General features: G+C 43.4%; 1 protein-coding gene across 2 annotated transcripts in view; it reads left to right on the forward strand.

Annotated features, from left to right (window-relative positions):
* The window catches only part of SH2D4A (SH2 domain containing 4A), a 575867-nt gene extending 561396 nt beyond the window's left edge, over window positions 1–14471 (forward strand). Inside the window, exon 10 of one of the 2 annotated variants that reach the window (XM_069626354.1) lies at window positions 14067–14471. In XM_069626354.1, the coding sequence (XP_069482455.1) occupies window positions 14067–14159 (93 nt within the window). In that variant the 3' untranslated portion in view covers window positions 14160–14471. The remainder of the gene's footprint in view (window positions 1–14066) is intronic. The other variant, XM_069626355.1, reaches the window with a different exon arrangement.
* The last annotated feature ends 2351 nt before the right edge of the window (window positions 14472–16822 follow it).

A 16822-nucleotide genomic window follows, 5' to 3' on the forward strand; every position in this document is an offset into this window, starting at 1 on the left:
GGACACCATTTAGCCGAAACTATAGCCCTGATTCCTACATAAATTACTCTAAATGTCTGTTAACAATATAATAAAAATAAAGGTATTTTTGTGTGTAGCGTCTATTGTGTTTTTTTATCGTTGGGAGGGGAATATGGCAGGGAAACTGTTATGTAAAAGCTACTGTGATGAGGAGTTTGTGGGTAGTTACAGGGGTGTGACTCTTACACTCTACATAAGCTGGCACGAAAGCATTACCTTAGAAGAGCAATTATAACTGATTTAACAGACTCGCCATGGCAGGCTGATTTGATTGATTTGGATACGTTTAAAAATCACAACAACTGAAAATATATATTAACAGTCATAGACATGTTATCCAAGTATGCTTTTGCAGAGATTCTGAAAGATGAGATGAGCACAGAGGTGACTAATACATTTAAATAACATTTTAAACAAGGCTGAATACCTGTAAAATTGAAGACCGATGCATTAAAATGTTTTAGCACAAATCATTGAGAGCATTAATAACCCCGGCACATGGCTTCCACCCCATCTATGAACCATACAATGGTCACTTTCTTTTCAAGCTTTGGACGGGATATCTCGGAGGTGGTAGACATGGCCTGGCAGTCTTGTCAGAATAGATTGTTAAACCTTTCTGTCCCAATAGTTAAGATTTGGGATCTTGATGAAGAAGCCAAAGCAGCTGGAGGGACTATGGATCCCATGGAGGTCAGCAGCTGTGGTCAGAGAGAGATTTCTTGCTTGTGGGATGGAAATGGCAAATTTTTACAAAAAAGGAGAAAGGGTATCTTACTGAAAATCAGCTCCAAGCTACGGGGCTTGGCAGATAAGATAGGAACAGAAGCCTCTCACCCCTTACTGTTTGGAGATGAGGTTCTGAAAGAACTGGGTCATTAAGTGTGCATGTTTACATCCCCAAAGAAGACTCAGTTGTCATTGAAGAAAATATTCTACCTGCAGTCTCTCCCAGAGGCAGTCACAAGGGCAGTGTGGCCAGCCAAGTCTCCCACTCAACAGGCTCTTTGGTCTCTAGGAGGTGCAAGTCTTTAAGCATCCCCAGAGACCCAGGCAACACTTCCACCATTCGAGATCACAAGGCCGATGAGGCCGAGGATACAGAGGTGGTCGAGGAACAGCAGCTTTCACCTACCGTAGATATAGTTTGCCCTCTGGGGTGGGAGAGTCCTGTAATGTGGTTCTTGAAATACTTGACATAAAATGGCTGTTGCTTTCTCAAGACCATGCAGGTCATGCAGTCAATACAAAGAAGAGAGGGGTGCAGGCATTCTGCCATCATTCTGCTCCTCACAACAGGTTCCCTCTTACATCTTAAAGATTACCTGACATACTTCTGTGCCACCAGTAGAGGGATGCACTCCCTGGAGTTGTAATGTGACAAAAGGGCAGAGAAAACATAGGATTGCCCACAGCATCTCAGAGGCTTGAGGGCCCCTCCCTCCGGTCCATTGGCTAACTATCACCTAAAAAAGATCATCCCCTAGTATATCCACATTTATATTGTGGGTGTAATGCAAGCCTGAGTCTGTGTGCAACGGGTCTAGAGACATCGTTTTGGCTCTCTTGAACTAATTCTGTTCTTCCTCCAGGCCTGAGAGTAATGTAAGTGCTTGCAGCAACCCTACCCCAGACAGGCCCAGAACAGTTCTAGCTCAAGTTGCTGAGCTGAGGATAATCACTACAGGAGGCCCCTGCTCCATGTGTTTCTTTTTACAAGGGGCTTTACACAACCTTAAACCTGCGTCGCCCTGCACAACCCCTGAAGCCTGACTATGTTGAGAGGAACTGGGAATCCCTAAGGCTAAAGCCTCAGAAACAAGAACCTGAAAAGTGTGGACAATAAGGACAGTTTTTGCTCCAAAGTCTTATCTACAGCTTGATACTTAACAAATGAGACTGTATGGTCCTGCCAAATCTCTTTATCTGTTTCCTCCTCCTCATCTTCAGAAACTATGTCCAGTAAGGGCATCTCAGTGTTTCTGTCCTTCTGAGACTCAGCTGCACTAACAAAAGGAAACTGCCCTCCCATCACAGATAACACAAAAGTCCTTCCAAGGAAGAATTTGTTTTCCCTTTCAAATGCAAGGATGCACACCCCTACCAGGAGATGCTTTTCTCTAACAACCACCTGATGTGCTGAACCTGCCTTTCTTCCCGACCAGGGAACGTGCCTCTCAGTGCCAAGGTGACGCCCCCTAATCTTGCGCTCTGACCAGAGGGCCAACTGCTGTACACCAAGCTAGGACCCATATGTGAAAACCTGCTTCCTGCTTAGAGCGTAAACTGAGCACAGCAACACTGCCACGTATCACAAAGATTACCTAACCAGGCAAGGCATGCAGCATTGTAATCCTGAATGTGCGAAATAAAAATGCACAATAGATCACCAAAGACCCCGCGCCCCCATGCTACCCACATTCTAGCGAGTGCCCAGTTACTTATGTGGAGCAGTAAAAAAACGAGGAAGGACTGTTTCATGAGAGAGGTTTTATAAATGAGACTGATGGGTGTTGAAAAAGGGAATTATCGTCTTGGTAGTTCTTTACACTTTTGTTTCAAATAAAGAGCAAATAAAGAGATTATGATGCCTAACAGGAAGCCTCCATCCCATTCCATAGAATTGGCAGGGGTCTGCAGCTCCACAACCCCCTTGAATGTTCTTATTTTAGACGTGGTGTATCTTTTGCAAAACAAAGTAAACTAAATTGGAGTTGTACTAGACATAGATTCCACTTTCTTCCAAAGATCAACCAATATAGTCACGAAGACTAATGGTCAACTGATAATGTTCAGCAGAGTACACACACACTCTTATCCAAACAAGTCACTTATGTTAAATCACCCTAGTACAGGTTACTGTGTAATCTCAAAGTATCCAATAGTATGTATCTGGTGCTTCCAATTTTTTTTAAATAGTGTCATCCAGGTAGGCCCCAGCATAGGCCTGGTGAGACTGCAGGACTTGATCCATTAGCTGTTAACAATTAAATGTTTCAAAGTAGATGGTGCACCATGCAACCAAAAATGTAGCAATCAAAATTTGAAAAGTATATCCAAGGTAGAGAAGATGTTTTTATCTTCAGGCACCCAGGGAATTTCCAGTAATCTTTGGTTATGTGTGTGGTTGAGATATATGCAGTGGCACATATTCTCTCAATCATCTCATTAATCTAAGGCTTTAGATAGGCGTCAAAGTGTTAATTGATTTCCAGAAAGTCAATGCAGAAGTGTCAATTGCCTTTGGGTTTTCCCACCAGTACATATGGAGAGACCCAGTAACTGCAGGAGGGCTCCATGACTTGTAATTCCAACAGCTTTTGGATCTCCTTCTTAACCACTTCCCATTGCATTTCAAAGAGGCGGTAGGTGTGGGCTGAACTTGCTTCCCAGGTGGGGTGTGTATATGATTGAATACATCTCTTACTCATCTTGGCTTTTCAAGCAACACACCTCAGAAATGATCAAGGAAGTCCAGAAGGTCTTCAACCGGGAAGGATGAGGCACTTCCAGGATAATTGTTTGCAGCAGAGGCCAAATTGGACCCTCTGGATTTGCACAGTTCCACAATGCTATCATAGTTGGGCCAACTGAGTCATTTCATACCTTTAACCAGATGACATAGTATATCTGGAAATGATTTTGACAATGTGTTTGATGGACTCTAGTTTTAGTCACTGTTCACTTCTTTGGTGAGATATAGCCCACACCACTGAGCCAGCAATTTATGTGAAGATGTCAGAAGGCAAACCATGACCTTGTCACCCTCTTTGAATGTATGATGCAGAACATTTATGTAGGGGGGTTTGCCAATCATACACTCACTTCTGCTTCAGGATATTGCATAGTGTTATCAACTATAACATGCACGTAACTTCTTCCTTCCTTGGATGGGGCCAAGGAACGCTTGTTACCATCCTCACCCTAAGAAACAGATATTTAATCATTGATAGGAGATAGAGAGGGGCACGAGTGCATCTTCGATGGAGGCCTTATGACATATCTCGCAGCTGTCACAGCACGTTCTTTAATTGTTGAAAACCCCTGACCAGAAGAATTGACTAAGGACATGTTCTATTTTTTTTGCTATATCCTGATGACCGGAGATCAGATGGTCATGGGCCAGCTCTAATGGGTCTGTCGGAAAGGGGTGGGGACTAAGACTTGGTAATGGGTGACCCAATCTACCGTCACATTATTTTGTCCCCTATACAATAGTAATTTCTTCTCAACAAAAAAAGCTGTTGCTTCTGGCCCTTTCCTTCACTGTTCTCACTTGATCAAAGTTACTCCAAGGGAAAGTGTCATTTCTTTGGACTGCAGCAATGTCTGGAGAAAGGGATGAGTCTACATCAAATGAAAAACTGAAAACTAACAGTCTGCATCAACTTGCAGCTTGGAAGATAAGTCACTGTTCTACTGCTCTGGCGGCGAGGCACTTAGGCTGCTTGCAACAATGTTCACTTGCAATTGTGCTTAGCCGACGCCTGGCCCTTACATACCCATCTGCAATGATGCGGGGGAGAGAAGACACCAAGCAGAGAGATAACTGTTTGATTGTCTCTCATTCTCCAGTGGAAGACAAGTTTTCAGTTTCTACGGGTGCCCATACAAGTTTGTATAATGATTCTTCGGTGTGCTAATGATTGTTACCAAGTTTAAAGCCACTTCAATTTGTGACCCCAGATTAATAAGTTGCAAAGTCAGCCCTGTCAGGACCCACAGACTCAGATACCTGCACTTAATGAATTGAGCTCTTTCTCCGACCGCTAAATAACATGGCATAGGTCGAGAGAAATACATTTTATTGCACATTCCCCATAATATTGCACACAAAATAAGGCAATACATTCTTTTTTTAAAAACAAATTAGGGATTCCTTAAGGTCTTACAAGGCAAACCAACCTACTGCCCTTCATTCCTACCCCAGGTCATTTTCAGCCAGGGCCTATTTCTCTAGCTCCAAATGCCACCCCCTCTTTATTTCTCTCCCTGTCTCAAACAGATACATTGTACCCCTTGAGGAACAAAACAAGCATCTGCAAGTTGGCAGATGAGGGAAAGGGATGATGTAGAAACTCAGACATTACAGTAACCTGCTGAGACTTGGGGGAGTATGAACAAATACAGTGTCCTTAGGTAATGGGCACTCACGTCCCCTGCACACCCTCTTAACTGGAAGTAAGATAGTTCTACGTATGTAAATTTATCGTATTTCAAAGAATCCTACAATTAGGTAATTCTCAACAACATTCAGTTATGAACAAAAAATAATTTTCCATATTTCATTTGTAGATGATTTAATTAACAGAAAAGTTATTCAAATTAGAAGCTCAGCGCGTTTCGGGCCAGGTCCTTCCTAAGGAGCCAGTATCTCTTGAAACAAGTATTTCTTCACTATATATGTGATATTTGAAGAATAAGTATAGAAAAGGATGTCAATAACTCTTAAATGGTAAACATTTGTAAATGACTAGAGAAAAGCGAAATGTATTGGATCCATAGACTGGATGCCATGGATCCTAATGGTCTCAATTGTGAATTTTCTCTTGGACCTTTTTTATGAATTGACAACATGACTCTCTTGAATTGTACGTCATTTGAATTTGATGTCTTAAACTCTCCAGACACACGGTTTTATCTCACTGTATTTCACTAATATACACAATGTATTTCAATTCAGAATGTACTTTCATTTTGTCATTCTCATCGAATGGTACCATTGTAACCATACTGTACTTAGCTGTTGCTACAGAGCACTACTATAGTTATCATGTATAGAAGATGGTGTAGATGGGATCTCAATGTTAAATTGTTTTGGAAATGCCCTTATTTAAATATGTGGACTAATGGTTACTTAAAACTACAAGCTCTCACTGTGGTCCTCGTACTAATACATTGCACCATTTCCATCACATAACATATACCTGAAAGATTGTTCCCTTCATATAATATGTAACTTACATTAGAAATATATATGCTGTAAGCATTTGATTTTTAATAATGAGCAGAACAGGGGGCCATATATTGCCAGTGCAAGTACTGACACTCCTTTTGTTTACCTGCATCACTGTGACATCATGACGCTTCCACGTCAGACGCCTGTGGCGCCGATAAGAAGAGGGTTTGAAAATGTAAAAAAGCTTAGGTAGTATATTCATCTTTAAGGTGCTGAGGTGCTCCATCCACAAAATTGCCAAGTGTCTCTGGGACCAGAGGTCTAAATTTACTTTGGCTATCACACCCGGGATGTTAAGTCCATACAGATCTTTTAATTTGTCTGAGATGCAAACGCCCAGTTATTTCAGACTTCTCCCTGCGTCCTGTAATCCAATAGCCGCACATAACTCATTCCACTGTTCCCACGTTATGTTTAAGCTTAGCATCTCCAACTTTAAGAGGTTGACTTTGAAGCTAGCGTCTTTTTTTAAAGGTTCCATTACCTGCATCCTTGGTAGATGGTGGTGTTGAGACGGTCCATCTAATTTACTCTCCAGTATTATATAAACATGTGCCTTTTCTTCTAGCGTGTTATTTTCTATTACTTATTTTCTGGGGATTTTCCAGGTCTCCGTAGAATCCTGAGGCCCTCCTCCATGGTCTGAGCCACCATTGCTTTGTTATTCACCCTAAATTGCATGCCTGTGGTAAAAAGCCACCTGTATCGAATACATTTCTTGTTTAGCTCTTCCATGGATGATTTCATACTAGGTCCCCTCGCTAATGTTATGTTATGTTATTGTGATTCATACCACGCAACGCTTCCATTTACATTGTCTCCAGGCACCCAGGTGGATCTGAAAGGGTAGTTAGTGGGATTGAGAGGGAAAAGTGAAAGAGCACTTTGATGTGCTGTTGGTGGCTTCAGTTCCGAAAAAACGGTCACTGTGTCAAGGTATGTTTGTAGTAGATCAATGTTGTGTGGTTTTTGGTGGGTGGTTGTATGTGAGTGTTTTATGTGCGCCTTAGGTGTTGTGGAGAGTCATTAGCGTTTGTGGTGTTTTTGTGGCAGAGGTATGTGTCTTGTTTCTTCAGTATTGGGTGGTGGCCATGCAGAGTATTGGAGAGTTTTTAGTATGGGTAGTGAAGGACGTCCTGCTCTTTTTCTGTGTATAGGGTTATCCGTTGGGTTGATGTTATTCTATTGATTTTGGGGTTGAATGTTTTATTTCTTTGCGTGATCCGGTTTCAGAGTTTCTTATTGTGTTGCGTTGGTGGTTTTTCCTTCGCCAGTGTTCTCTCTTTAGCTTAGTGAGTTGAAGAGCTATGTTTTCAATAGTTTTCTGAATTTTAGGTTGTCTTCGGTTGTTCATATTTCCTTTAGGAACGAGTTCCAAAGTCTCACCCCTATGCTAGTCAGGTTTTTAATTCTGGTGTTATCGTGTCTGGAGCGATTCTCAGTCTTCATATTTATTTTGAAGAGTTTTAATTGTATATTCAAGTTCCTTCACAGTTACATCAGTGGTTGCAGTGGTTTTGTACAGCTTGGAGTGATCTTCTACCAATTAATTCAACTTTTCTTCCAGTTGTTCAATCTCACGTTTGTTGTTGGCAATTGCTGATGAGACGTCTACTCTAACCAATCACAGTTCTTCCCTCAAAGTGGATTTTAAATGTTCCTTAAATGCTGTAAGAAAGGCCTCCTCTAGAACCTCAGTAACTTCTTTTCTGTGCTCGTGAGCTGCTTCTTCTGCCTTTACTGCAGCGTAGGGATTTCAACTGATGCACGTTTCTTTAACTTCTTGTAGAACTTGTGGTGATCTAATAAGAGGTGTGCACTCTTGAATCTCTCTCAGAATTTCTCTCAGTGTCTGAGTGTTGGAATGACAGGCTGAGTGAGGGGCTGCATGACTTCAGTGGGTACTAGGTTGATGTTCCGATGGTGGCCCATGAAGGATTACAGGTTCCTGTTGGCAAGCTCACTTTCATAGACTGCAAGGGCTCACTGCATCTCCTTTCACTTTGTTTTGCAAAGTAATCGTGCAGATGTGTTATGATCTGGGGATCAGAGTTCCTGCCTATAGGACCAGTTGAGGGGGATCCCTCAGCTCCCAGGCTTACTTTCATTATTTTAATTGTCATCTGTACATGCAGTCTCCTTCCAATTGTTAATGTCCTCAGATGCAGTGTCTGATGTTTCTCTCACACCTTTTCCCACCATAATCATTTTATTAGTGTAATCTCCCAGATGCCCTCTCCCTCCTGCTGGGATCAGGGCCGAAGACTAACCTCATGCATTCTTCAAGCATATAAACCTCAGGGACGCACGACCATCACAGCTGCCATTTTCAAAGGAATAGTGCGCTCAAAGAAATGATTGGCTAAAACGATGGGCAATAGTCTAAAACATAGTTTAAACATATTTGGAATGAAAGTTCCTATGTAAACACTTTGAGCAAATGAGGCTCAAAGCGTTTACATGGGAGCATCCGTTTTGCCATTTCAGGCAGCCTCCTCAGCTCTGCCTTGGCAACACTAAACAAGCAGCAAAAGCCCCCTACTGGGAACTTTAGCTTCCTGTAGCCAGAGCAGAGCTGAGGAGCTTGCATTCACTTTCATTTTACGTTTTCCTTGCTCCCCAAGCCCAGGGAAGCACATAAAATGTAAAATGAAGGCAAAAAGCAGAGGCGCAGCAATTAAAAATACAAAGTTGTTGTATCTGTGATTGCCGTGGTTGGAAAACCACAGCAATCATAAATACAACATCGTTGTTCTTCTGACTGCGGCGGCTGTTGTGTGGAGTCTCCTGGGCTCCCCTAACACTGAGGGATTCCAGGAGACTCCAAGCAAAAGCCGCCGCAGTCAGAATAACAACGGTGTTGAATTTGTAAATACCGCAGCATTTACAAATACAACAACGTTGTATTTCTCACTGCGCCAGCTTTCCTTTGGATTCTCCTGGACTCCCTCAGGGTTGGGGGAGTCCAAGAAACTCCACGCGAAAGCTGCTGCAGTGAGAAACACTGCAGCTTTTCAAAACACACAGCGGCTTTCACTTTGAGTCTCCTAGACTCCCCCGGGGGAGCCCAGGAGACTCAAAGTGAAAGCTGCTGCAGGCAGAAATACTGCAACATTTTGAAACACAACGCGGTTGTGTTAAAAAACACTGCGTTTGTTCTTTCTAAGTTTCTTGGGCTCCTCCGGCTCAGAGGAGCGTGAGTAACTTAGAAAGAAAACCGCAGCGTTTTTAAATAAAACAACGTTGTATTTATGTTTGTGGTAGCTTCAGCTTGGAGCCCAGAAATAACTTACCCAGATGCACTTTTCGTGCCTGCAGTCTCTGGTCTCTGTCCTCTCGCACGAATGAAGCAAAAACCACCCAGTGGCAACTCTTTGTTTTTCACAGCGGCTAGCTTTTGCTTCATTAGTGCCGCAAGGGGAAGCCTCCTAGTGCTTCCAATTTTTAAGTTTGGGCTTCATTTGCTCAATACTTTACATAGGGACTTTTTTCAAAATACTTTTTAGATATATTTTTGATTATTGGCCATCTTTTTAGGCAATCATTTTTTTGAGGGCACTATTCCTTTAAGTGAGGCGTCCTCTTGATCCTAACTTAACTCCCCTCGGGCTTGGCAGCATTGGCTCACAACATCCATGGGGCTCTCTGGTTCATCAGCTCCCTGCTGAGAAATTCATGGGTGCAGACATGTTTTTCTTTAAGGAGAGGGCCAGGATTGTCAGGCTCCCAGGAACAGCCCCTCACTCAGCATCATCTTGGCAACACCTCTCCTTATTTAGTTATAATTCAATTTTGATCTTCTTTCATTTTACTTGGCTATTTAGTTTGCTGTCACAGATTCATATTGTGTTTTTTGATTTAATGTTTCAGATTAGGTTACTTTTCGTAATGTGGATAAAATAATGAATTAATTTGTAATCCTAATATCAATAAATCCAATTATAAAAAATTAAGATGATAAAATTTTCAAACAGTATTATTGTGAAGTTTTGTTATATGTTAATTATGTCCTTGCTGCTACTTGAAAGGGAAACTCCTCTATATGTGAAAGTTGTTTGTATCCTCTCCTTGACACCCTACACACCCATCATGAATATTTAGCTCCCATGACCTATCCCCTTGACAGCATCGCCCATGATGGCTTTCCCCCCCCACACCAAAGCTTCTCCTTGTATTGATTTCAACACCTCAGTAACACCAGTCACAAGGTATCTAGTCTTGATGCAGCACAGAGACTGCCCCCATCATCAATGTCACTCTAAACATCCCGAACAAAGGGAGCCCCTGCTCAATCATCCTACTTGACCTTTCCTCTGCCTTCGGTACTGTTGACCATGAAGGCCTCCTCAACATCTTTGCAATGCACATGGGCTTTGCTTTAACAGTCCTGCAGTGGTTTGGCTCCCACCTCTCCAACATAGAGAAATTCATCCAGATTGCCCGAGCAGATCCCAGAAGCACCCAGTAACCTGCATAATTCAACAAGGCTCGATCTTGTCCGCTGCAATCTTCAATGTCTTCATGGAATCTCTGGGGGCACTACACACCAACACCAACATGCGGCTGATACACAGATTTACCAACAGATGAATTAGTTCAATAACATGGACTATTGCAACAGCCTCTTTCTTAATCTACCTGCCTTTACTCTCCGCCCTTTACAACTTATCCAGAACAGGACTGCTAGACTTGTCCTTGGCCTCAAGCCCTGGGATCGTATCTCTCCAGCTCTGCAATCTCTCCATTGTCTCCCAGTGGACGCAAGGATTAAATTCAAAACCTTCTGCATTGTCCACAAGGCTTTCTAGGGCCTGGGTCCAAAATACCTTCAGCTATCCCTCTGCAAATACCTCCCATCTCGAGCACTCCACTCCTCTACCTCTACCTCCCTCATGGTTAGTCGTTTCTCAAAGAAACGAGCTGGGGGTAGATCTCTGTCTTCGCCTAGGGCCTCCCTCTGGAACAGCCTCCCTACAACTCTAAAACTTGAGGAGAACCATCTCCAGTTCCGGAAGCACCTCAAAAACTTCCTCTTTGCTTCTGCCTTCTCCTCTCCTCTCCCCTGTTGATTCTACTCTCCCTCGGCACCATGCACCTGGCCACCCTCTGTCCTCCAGGCCCAGGTACCTGCTCATCTTACCACCCTCACACACTGCCTCCGGGCCACCCCTTGCACTGGGGTCTGCATCTGTACCCATACAGCCCTCCCCTTTTCTTTATGCACTTTCAGACCTACCCGGCCTGCTGCCATAAGCCCAGCACTTGCAACTTGCTGGCTGCACTCCCGTTGTTTGTTGCCTTTTTATTTATTATTTTATTATTATTTTTGTTTTTTCCTTCTCACTCCGCACTCTCCTTTTGTTCCCCCTTCCATGCACTTCTCCCTCTACCCTGCAATTTCACGTTCTCAATGTCACTGGGCCTAGTAAGATCGTTGTTTTTGTTCTCCCCTGTTCCCCTTCCCTTGCCTTGTCGCGCTCTGAAACACTTGTGTATGAGCGCGATATAAATAAAATATCAATATCCATCGACTCAAGCACTGTTATTCATCAAAGCAAGGAAGTCAAGCACTTACTTGAAACTCAACTCGGCAAAGGCCAAATTCAATCTCCTAGGAAACCCCACAAAGCCTGCCCAAGTCCAGGATTGCATAACAGACATGAAGTTTGACGGACCCATACATCAACTCTCACTCACTGCAAAATCTGTCCGCTTAATATAGACTGAGACCTCTCATTCAAAGCAGACATCATGAAGAAGACCCAAGCAGCCTGTCCAGCCTGCGCTCCTCACCAAAGTCAAGCCTTTGATTCCTGCCCTGTGGTTCAGAAGAGTTGTCCAAACCCTGGTCCTCCCTCAAAGGGGTGGTGGAAATGCCCTACTTGCAGGACATTGCTAAGAACATCCAAGCACATGACCCCCACCCCAACCAACGTGCTTCAGTGACCTTCCCTCCAAGCATAATTCATATTCAAGACAGGCTGCATTATCTATAAAGCAACTCACCATGTCCAGAGGCCAATGCACCAACAGAAGCCACAAAATCAGCACACTGAAAATGAAGAATTGTAAAGCAGGAAAACATGAAGCATGCCTTTTCCTGGTTTGCACCCTGTCTCTGAAGCAAGTCACCAACTCAAATGAGACAGCTACCCTCCACCCTACACTCCAGAAATGACCTGAAGACCCTACTCTTCCAAGAACATCTGTCCAATGAATGACCCGTCTCCTCAACCCATATTTTCCTACTCTGGAGCCTCCATTGTCCTGCTATCTTGACTATCCCACTCAATACCTATGTGTTACAGGCTGAGCTCATCCCTAAAGTACAGCACTCTGTTGCTAGGCTTGTCATTTATAATTCCATACACACATACAGTCCCTCCATGTAGCTCCGGACCTGCTTGGTATTCACGGTTGCACAGATCCCTTGCCACCATCCTAAGGGCACTGCTAGCTGACTACCTATTCGGAGCCATTGCTCTGGAGGGTGAAAGGGTCGTTGTTATCACCTACAAACACTTTCTAGGTAAGATGGCCTGCATTGTGTTCAAACATTTGGTATTTTTTTAAAGTACCAAGGATGGCTTAAAAAGTCAACTTTTATGGGTCAGACAACACGAATCTGAGGCCCATAATTCAGTTAATTATACATGCAAGAATCAGAAGGCATCTCGCTCTGTACTGCCAAAGCAAGATATATCACTTCTTGTAGATGCAGCAATGACATGACTTTCCAGGATTGCACCACACATCGCCCATGTCAGCACCATGCCCCGCTTAGTCAGGCAAATTGCTCTCCCATCCACCTTGGCCCAACATTCCTGAGACTTCAAATGACTCTCCTGCATACCTCACAAAACTCCCCTCTGATAGTTCGCCCCTCAATGAATGCAGACTCATTTATTCATGCATTTATTTATGTATTTATAATTATAACGAAATTACTGTTGAGTCAATAATGGCAAATAAAACCCGGTTCATCTCCCTGTATGTCTGTGAGCACTGTGGTCAGACCTGCATGAAAACAAAAGGGATCACGTCACTTGACCTTTTCCTCAGTACACTGGGGGTACACTAGGCGGCCTGTGGAAATGATTGCCTGGGACTGTGGGGCCTGTAGGGCTAAATCTTCCCTCACCACATAAAATGAAGGCCTGGGTCTGCAAAATGTAGCTTCCCAGATGTTTTAGACTCCAACTCCCAGGATCCCTCCCCATTGACTATGTTGGCCAAGGCTGATGGGAGTTGTAGCCCAAAACATTTTGCAAGTGGTGAGTTGCGGGGTAAAAGTAGAGCGAAACCACAGTTCACAATGGCTGAAATATTACACATGAGAAGGTACAGTACAATACAGCTAGAACCCTACACCATGCCACGCTTCATCCTTAAATCCACTATAGAACAAAGAGAAGGACGACACGCATGTTGTTCTGTCATTAATGACACTGCCTGGTCACAGTTGCAGAATAAGGGTATCACTTAGAGTTAGTGTAGTTCATAAGCAAACGGGTATTTGAGCTTTAAAAGTCAGTAGGTCTAACATATGCACCATTCACAGCTACACAAGGGACATTTTGTGGTACATACCATTGGCAAGACTTATAATTCTGTAACTTAGACTCAATGTTTGATTTTCAAAATGTTATAGTATTAACTAAGTTTGAAGACAGAAACCTATGTGAAGACAGCAATAGCTGGCTGATAGTTAACCAAGAACTAGAAAAAGAACTACGTGTAAATCTAGTCATTATAGTTTACTGAATTTGACATATGGATTAACAACAAAAATGTTCACCCCAGAAATGAGTCAGCTATACATTTTTGTAAAATATTTTATTTAAATAAACACATGTACTGCGATTGTGGGAGAAGAATTTAAGGGAGTCGGAGGGTATATTGAGTTTTCTCCGTTTTCATAATTAATGTTTTAGGTTGGTTAAAATAAGTTGAAGCGAAATGTGGTTGTTTAATGTGACAATTAAAATGCTCTAGAAACAAAATATGTGGCAAGTTATAGTAAATCGAAGCAGACGAATTCTCATGGAAGTTAATTCTAAACTATTCCTGTATGGTCTGTCAACAGGAGGAGCCTATCACCTGTATGGGGAAGGAGCTGCTGCTTTATCCATGTGAACAACCGGAAAACATGTGCAATTACAACGAACTTTTTGAATGAAAATACAGTATGTGTTCACAGGAAGAAACTCAAAGTCAACCTATCAGCGTGAAAAAAGTAAAAAAAAAGTTAAAAAGTTGCCAAATTTGTGTAACATATTCACCTCAGTAAAAACTGCATCAGAACCCTCATATTTTCTCCAGATACTGAGGATATGAAAAGTCTGAATCATTAAGAAAGCACAAAGGACTAATTACCCCACTGAAATGTTGTAAAGGAGCCGGGAATATCACTTTCATAGCTGGGAACGAAAGAGAAAGAAAATCATTATTTAAGAGCATTACGTTTTATTAAAGGGAATGACTAAGACTGAAATTGAATCTATTCTGAATAGAAAGTGAAAAGGCTTGTGTTATTGTAATGGTTACATTTCAGAGCTGTCAAACTATGCTGCATCAGTAATGTGTTTCTATAGATGCATGAATATCGTTTTGACTCCTACCTCCTGTCTCCTTTCCTACATAGTTTTGGGAGTTCCCGGAGAGCGGGGACGGAACCTAAGCCATAGCAAGACCAAGCGTGCTTCCCCTTTAAGAATTCAGAGCAGAGGTGGACCACGCACACTCCTGTACTCCCAATCCCTTTCTTAACGTTTGATGGGTTGGACGCCGGAAGCAGCCCTCTTCTTTTTTTCATTTTCCTCACCACTTCCTTTCGGTAACTTTGATTTTTTTCCTATTCAGCTCTTCTTCCCCTTGCTTCCTTTCATTTACGTTGGATAATGCACGGTTCGCTGTGTGCACCAGGTTCTCAGCAGCGGACCCTCACTCTCTTTGCTTTGAATGTTGGGCCTGCTTCAGACTCAAAGCTGGGACACCTTCGTGTTCTGTGATGCACTTTCAAGCAAGTCCCTCAAGAGTCGACTGCACGGTGGGAGGACATCTTTTGGTTGTCTCCACCGGATCACTCCAAAAACCTCATCAGGACCAAGACGATAAGTACACCCATCCATGCGACGTGGCTTCCCGGGGTTAGCTGAGGAGGGAGGGCTCCTTGGGGAATCTTGCAGTTAGCCACCTCAGTAAGGAGGCTCGCACTGAGATCTCTGAGGAGATGTTCAGTGGTGTTCACATGGAGGCTACACCCCAAGAGGACTTTCACTTTTTCTTTTTCCGCTCTACTCCGCCTTGCTTCCTTCTGTTTCTCTGTGTGCACCAGGTGTCACAGGTCGTTCTCAGAAGTGGATCCTCACACTGTTTGCTTAGAGTGCTCTATGTGGTGCACTTTTGTACAAGTCCCTCAAGAGTCGACTGGCCCAGTGTGAGGACTGGCCCTCTGCCGGATCACCGCAAACACATTGTCAGGACCAAGAGGGTAAGTACAGCTCTTTGCACTTTGGCACCCCGCCCACGTGACACACTTCCCGAGGTTAGGTGAGACAGGAGGGCTCCTTTGGGGACGTTAGGCACTGCAGTACCGGGGCTCGGCCAAGGTCACTAAGGAGACTTTCACCAGTATTTGAACCGAGGATTTTGGGGGTCTTAGACCAGGCTAGAGGCCAAGGGGACCTTAGTTCCTGGCAAGGCTGGTAGTGGGTCCTTGTCCATAAGGGTATTTTGTCTCACACAGGACCACAGTTTGAGGCCGTTCCTGCTCCCCTTACCAAGCTGACACAGAGTTCCCTCAGAGGCCTGTGATAGCAGAAGGCCACTGTGACAAATTGACTTTTGCCCTGTATGAGTACAAGGATGAGCATAGGCTAAAGCACCTATTCAGCCCTCACACTTCAACAAAGCAAGAGCCAGCACAATCCTTAAGGTAAAATAGGTACAGTTAAAAGATATACTTCCTCTGTATTTTGTGGTACCTTGGGCCGGGGGAAAGGCTATAATCTCAAGAGTGGTTTGAATGTGGTTCAGTAGCAACCCAAACAGCAAAGTACAACAGTCCAAAATAAAGGAATGTCCAATCAAGGTTTTATAAAAACATATACTTTAATCAAACATACCATGTACAATACTAACTAGAAAACCCTGTAAAACCCCACCCCTGTAAAAAGAACACAGAATATGCAAATATATAATAAATGCAACCCAATGGTTAATGAGACAGGGGAGAAAAGTCAATTAAAAGACCTCAATGTTCAAAAAGGATATTTCTTGAGGTTGCAAAAGGGTTTAAAATGAACTAGCCAGTCTCTATTTCCCACACAGGGACCAGGAGGGCAGTGAGCAGTCAATAATTTTTTTTTGCAATTCTTGGTGGTCCGGCAGCTAAAAACAAGTCTTGTTGGCACTTGTGCAAAGATCGGGAGCGTGCAAAAGGCAGCAACAGAGGGTCCCAGTTGTTCATATGTGTTCAACAGTTCTGGAAACATGGCTTTAAGCAGTTCAAAAGCAAAGAACAGTAGGATCTCTGCTGTCTTGGCTCTCAGGGTGCTGTGAGTCCCAATCCAGGTTCCAAAGACACAGGGAGGCTAGCACACAATTGCAGGGGTCCTTCAAGAGTCTACTCTAACCCGGCCCGGCCCTCTTCTTTTCTCACTAGGACTAAAGGCCTTTAGAAATACAGCGGGTGTGAGGCTACTCCCTTCAAATGGGTTTGCTGCCTTGTTTGGGTCCAGAACAGCTGCATGCTGTGCGGCTGTCGCTGGCGGTGGGTGTTACCTGCCATCACACAGAGATGAAAGAAGGGGCATGGCCATTCATGCTCCTGTACTGTCA

The sequence above is a fragment of the Ambystoma mexicanum genome, chromosome 6p (genome assembly GCF_040938575.1).
Source record: "Ambystoma mexicanum isolate Mex_15411 chromosome 6p, UKY_AmexF1_1, whole genome shotgun sequence".
In the NCBI taxonomy this organism is placed as follows: domain Eukaryota; kingdom Metazoa; phylum Chordata; class Amphibia; order Caudata; family Ambystomatidae; genus Ambystoma; species Ambystoma mexicanum.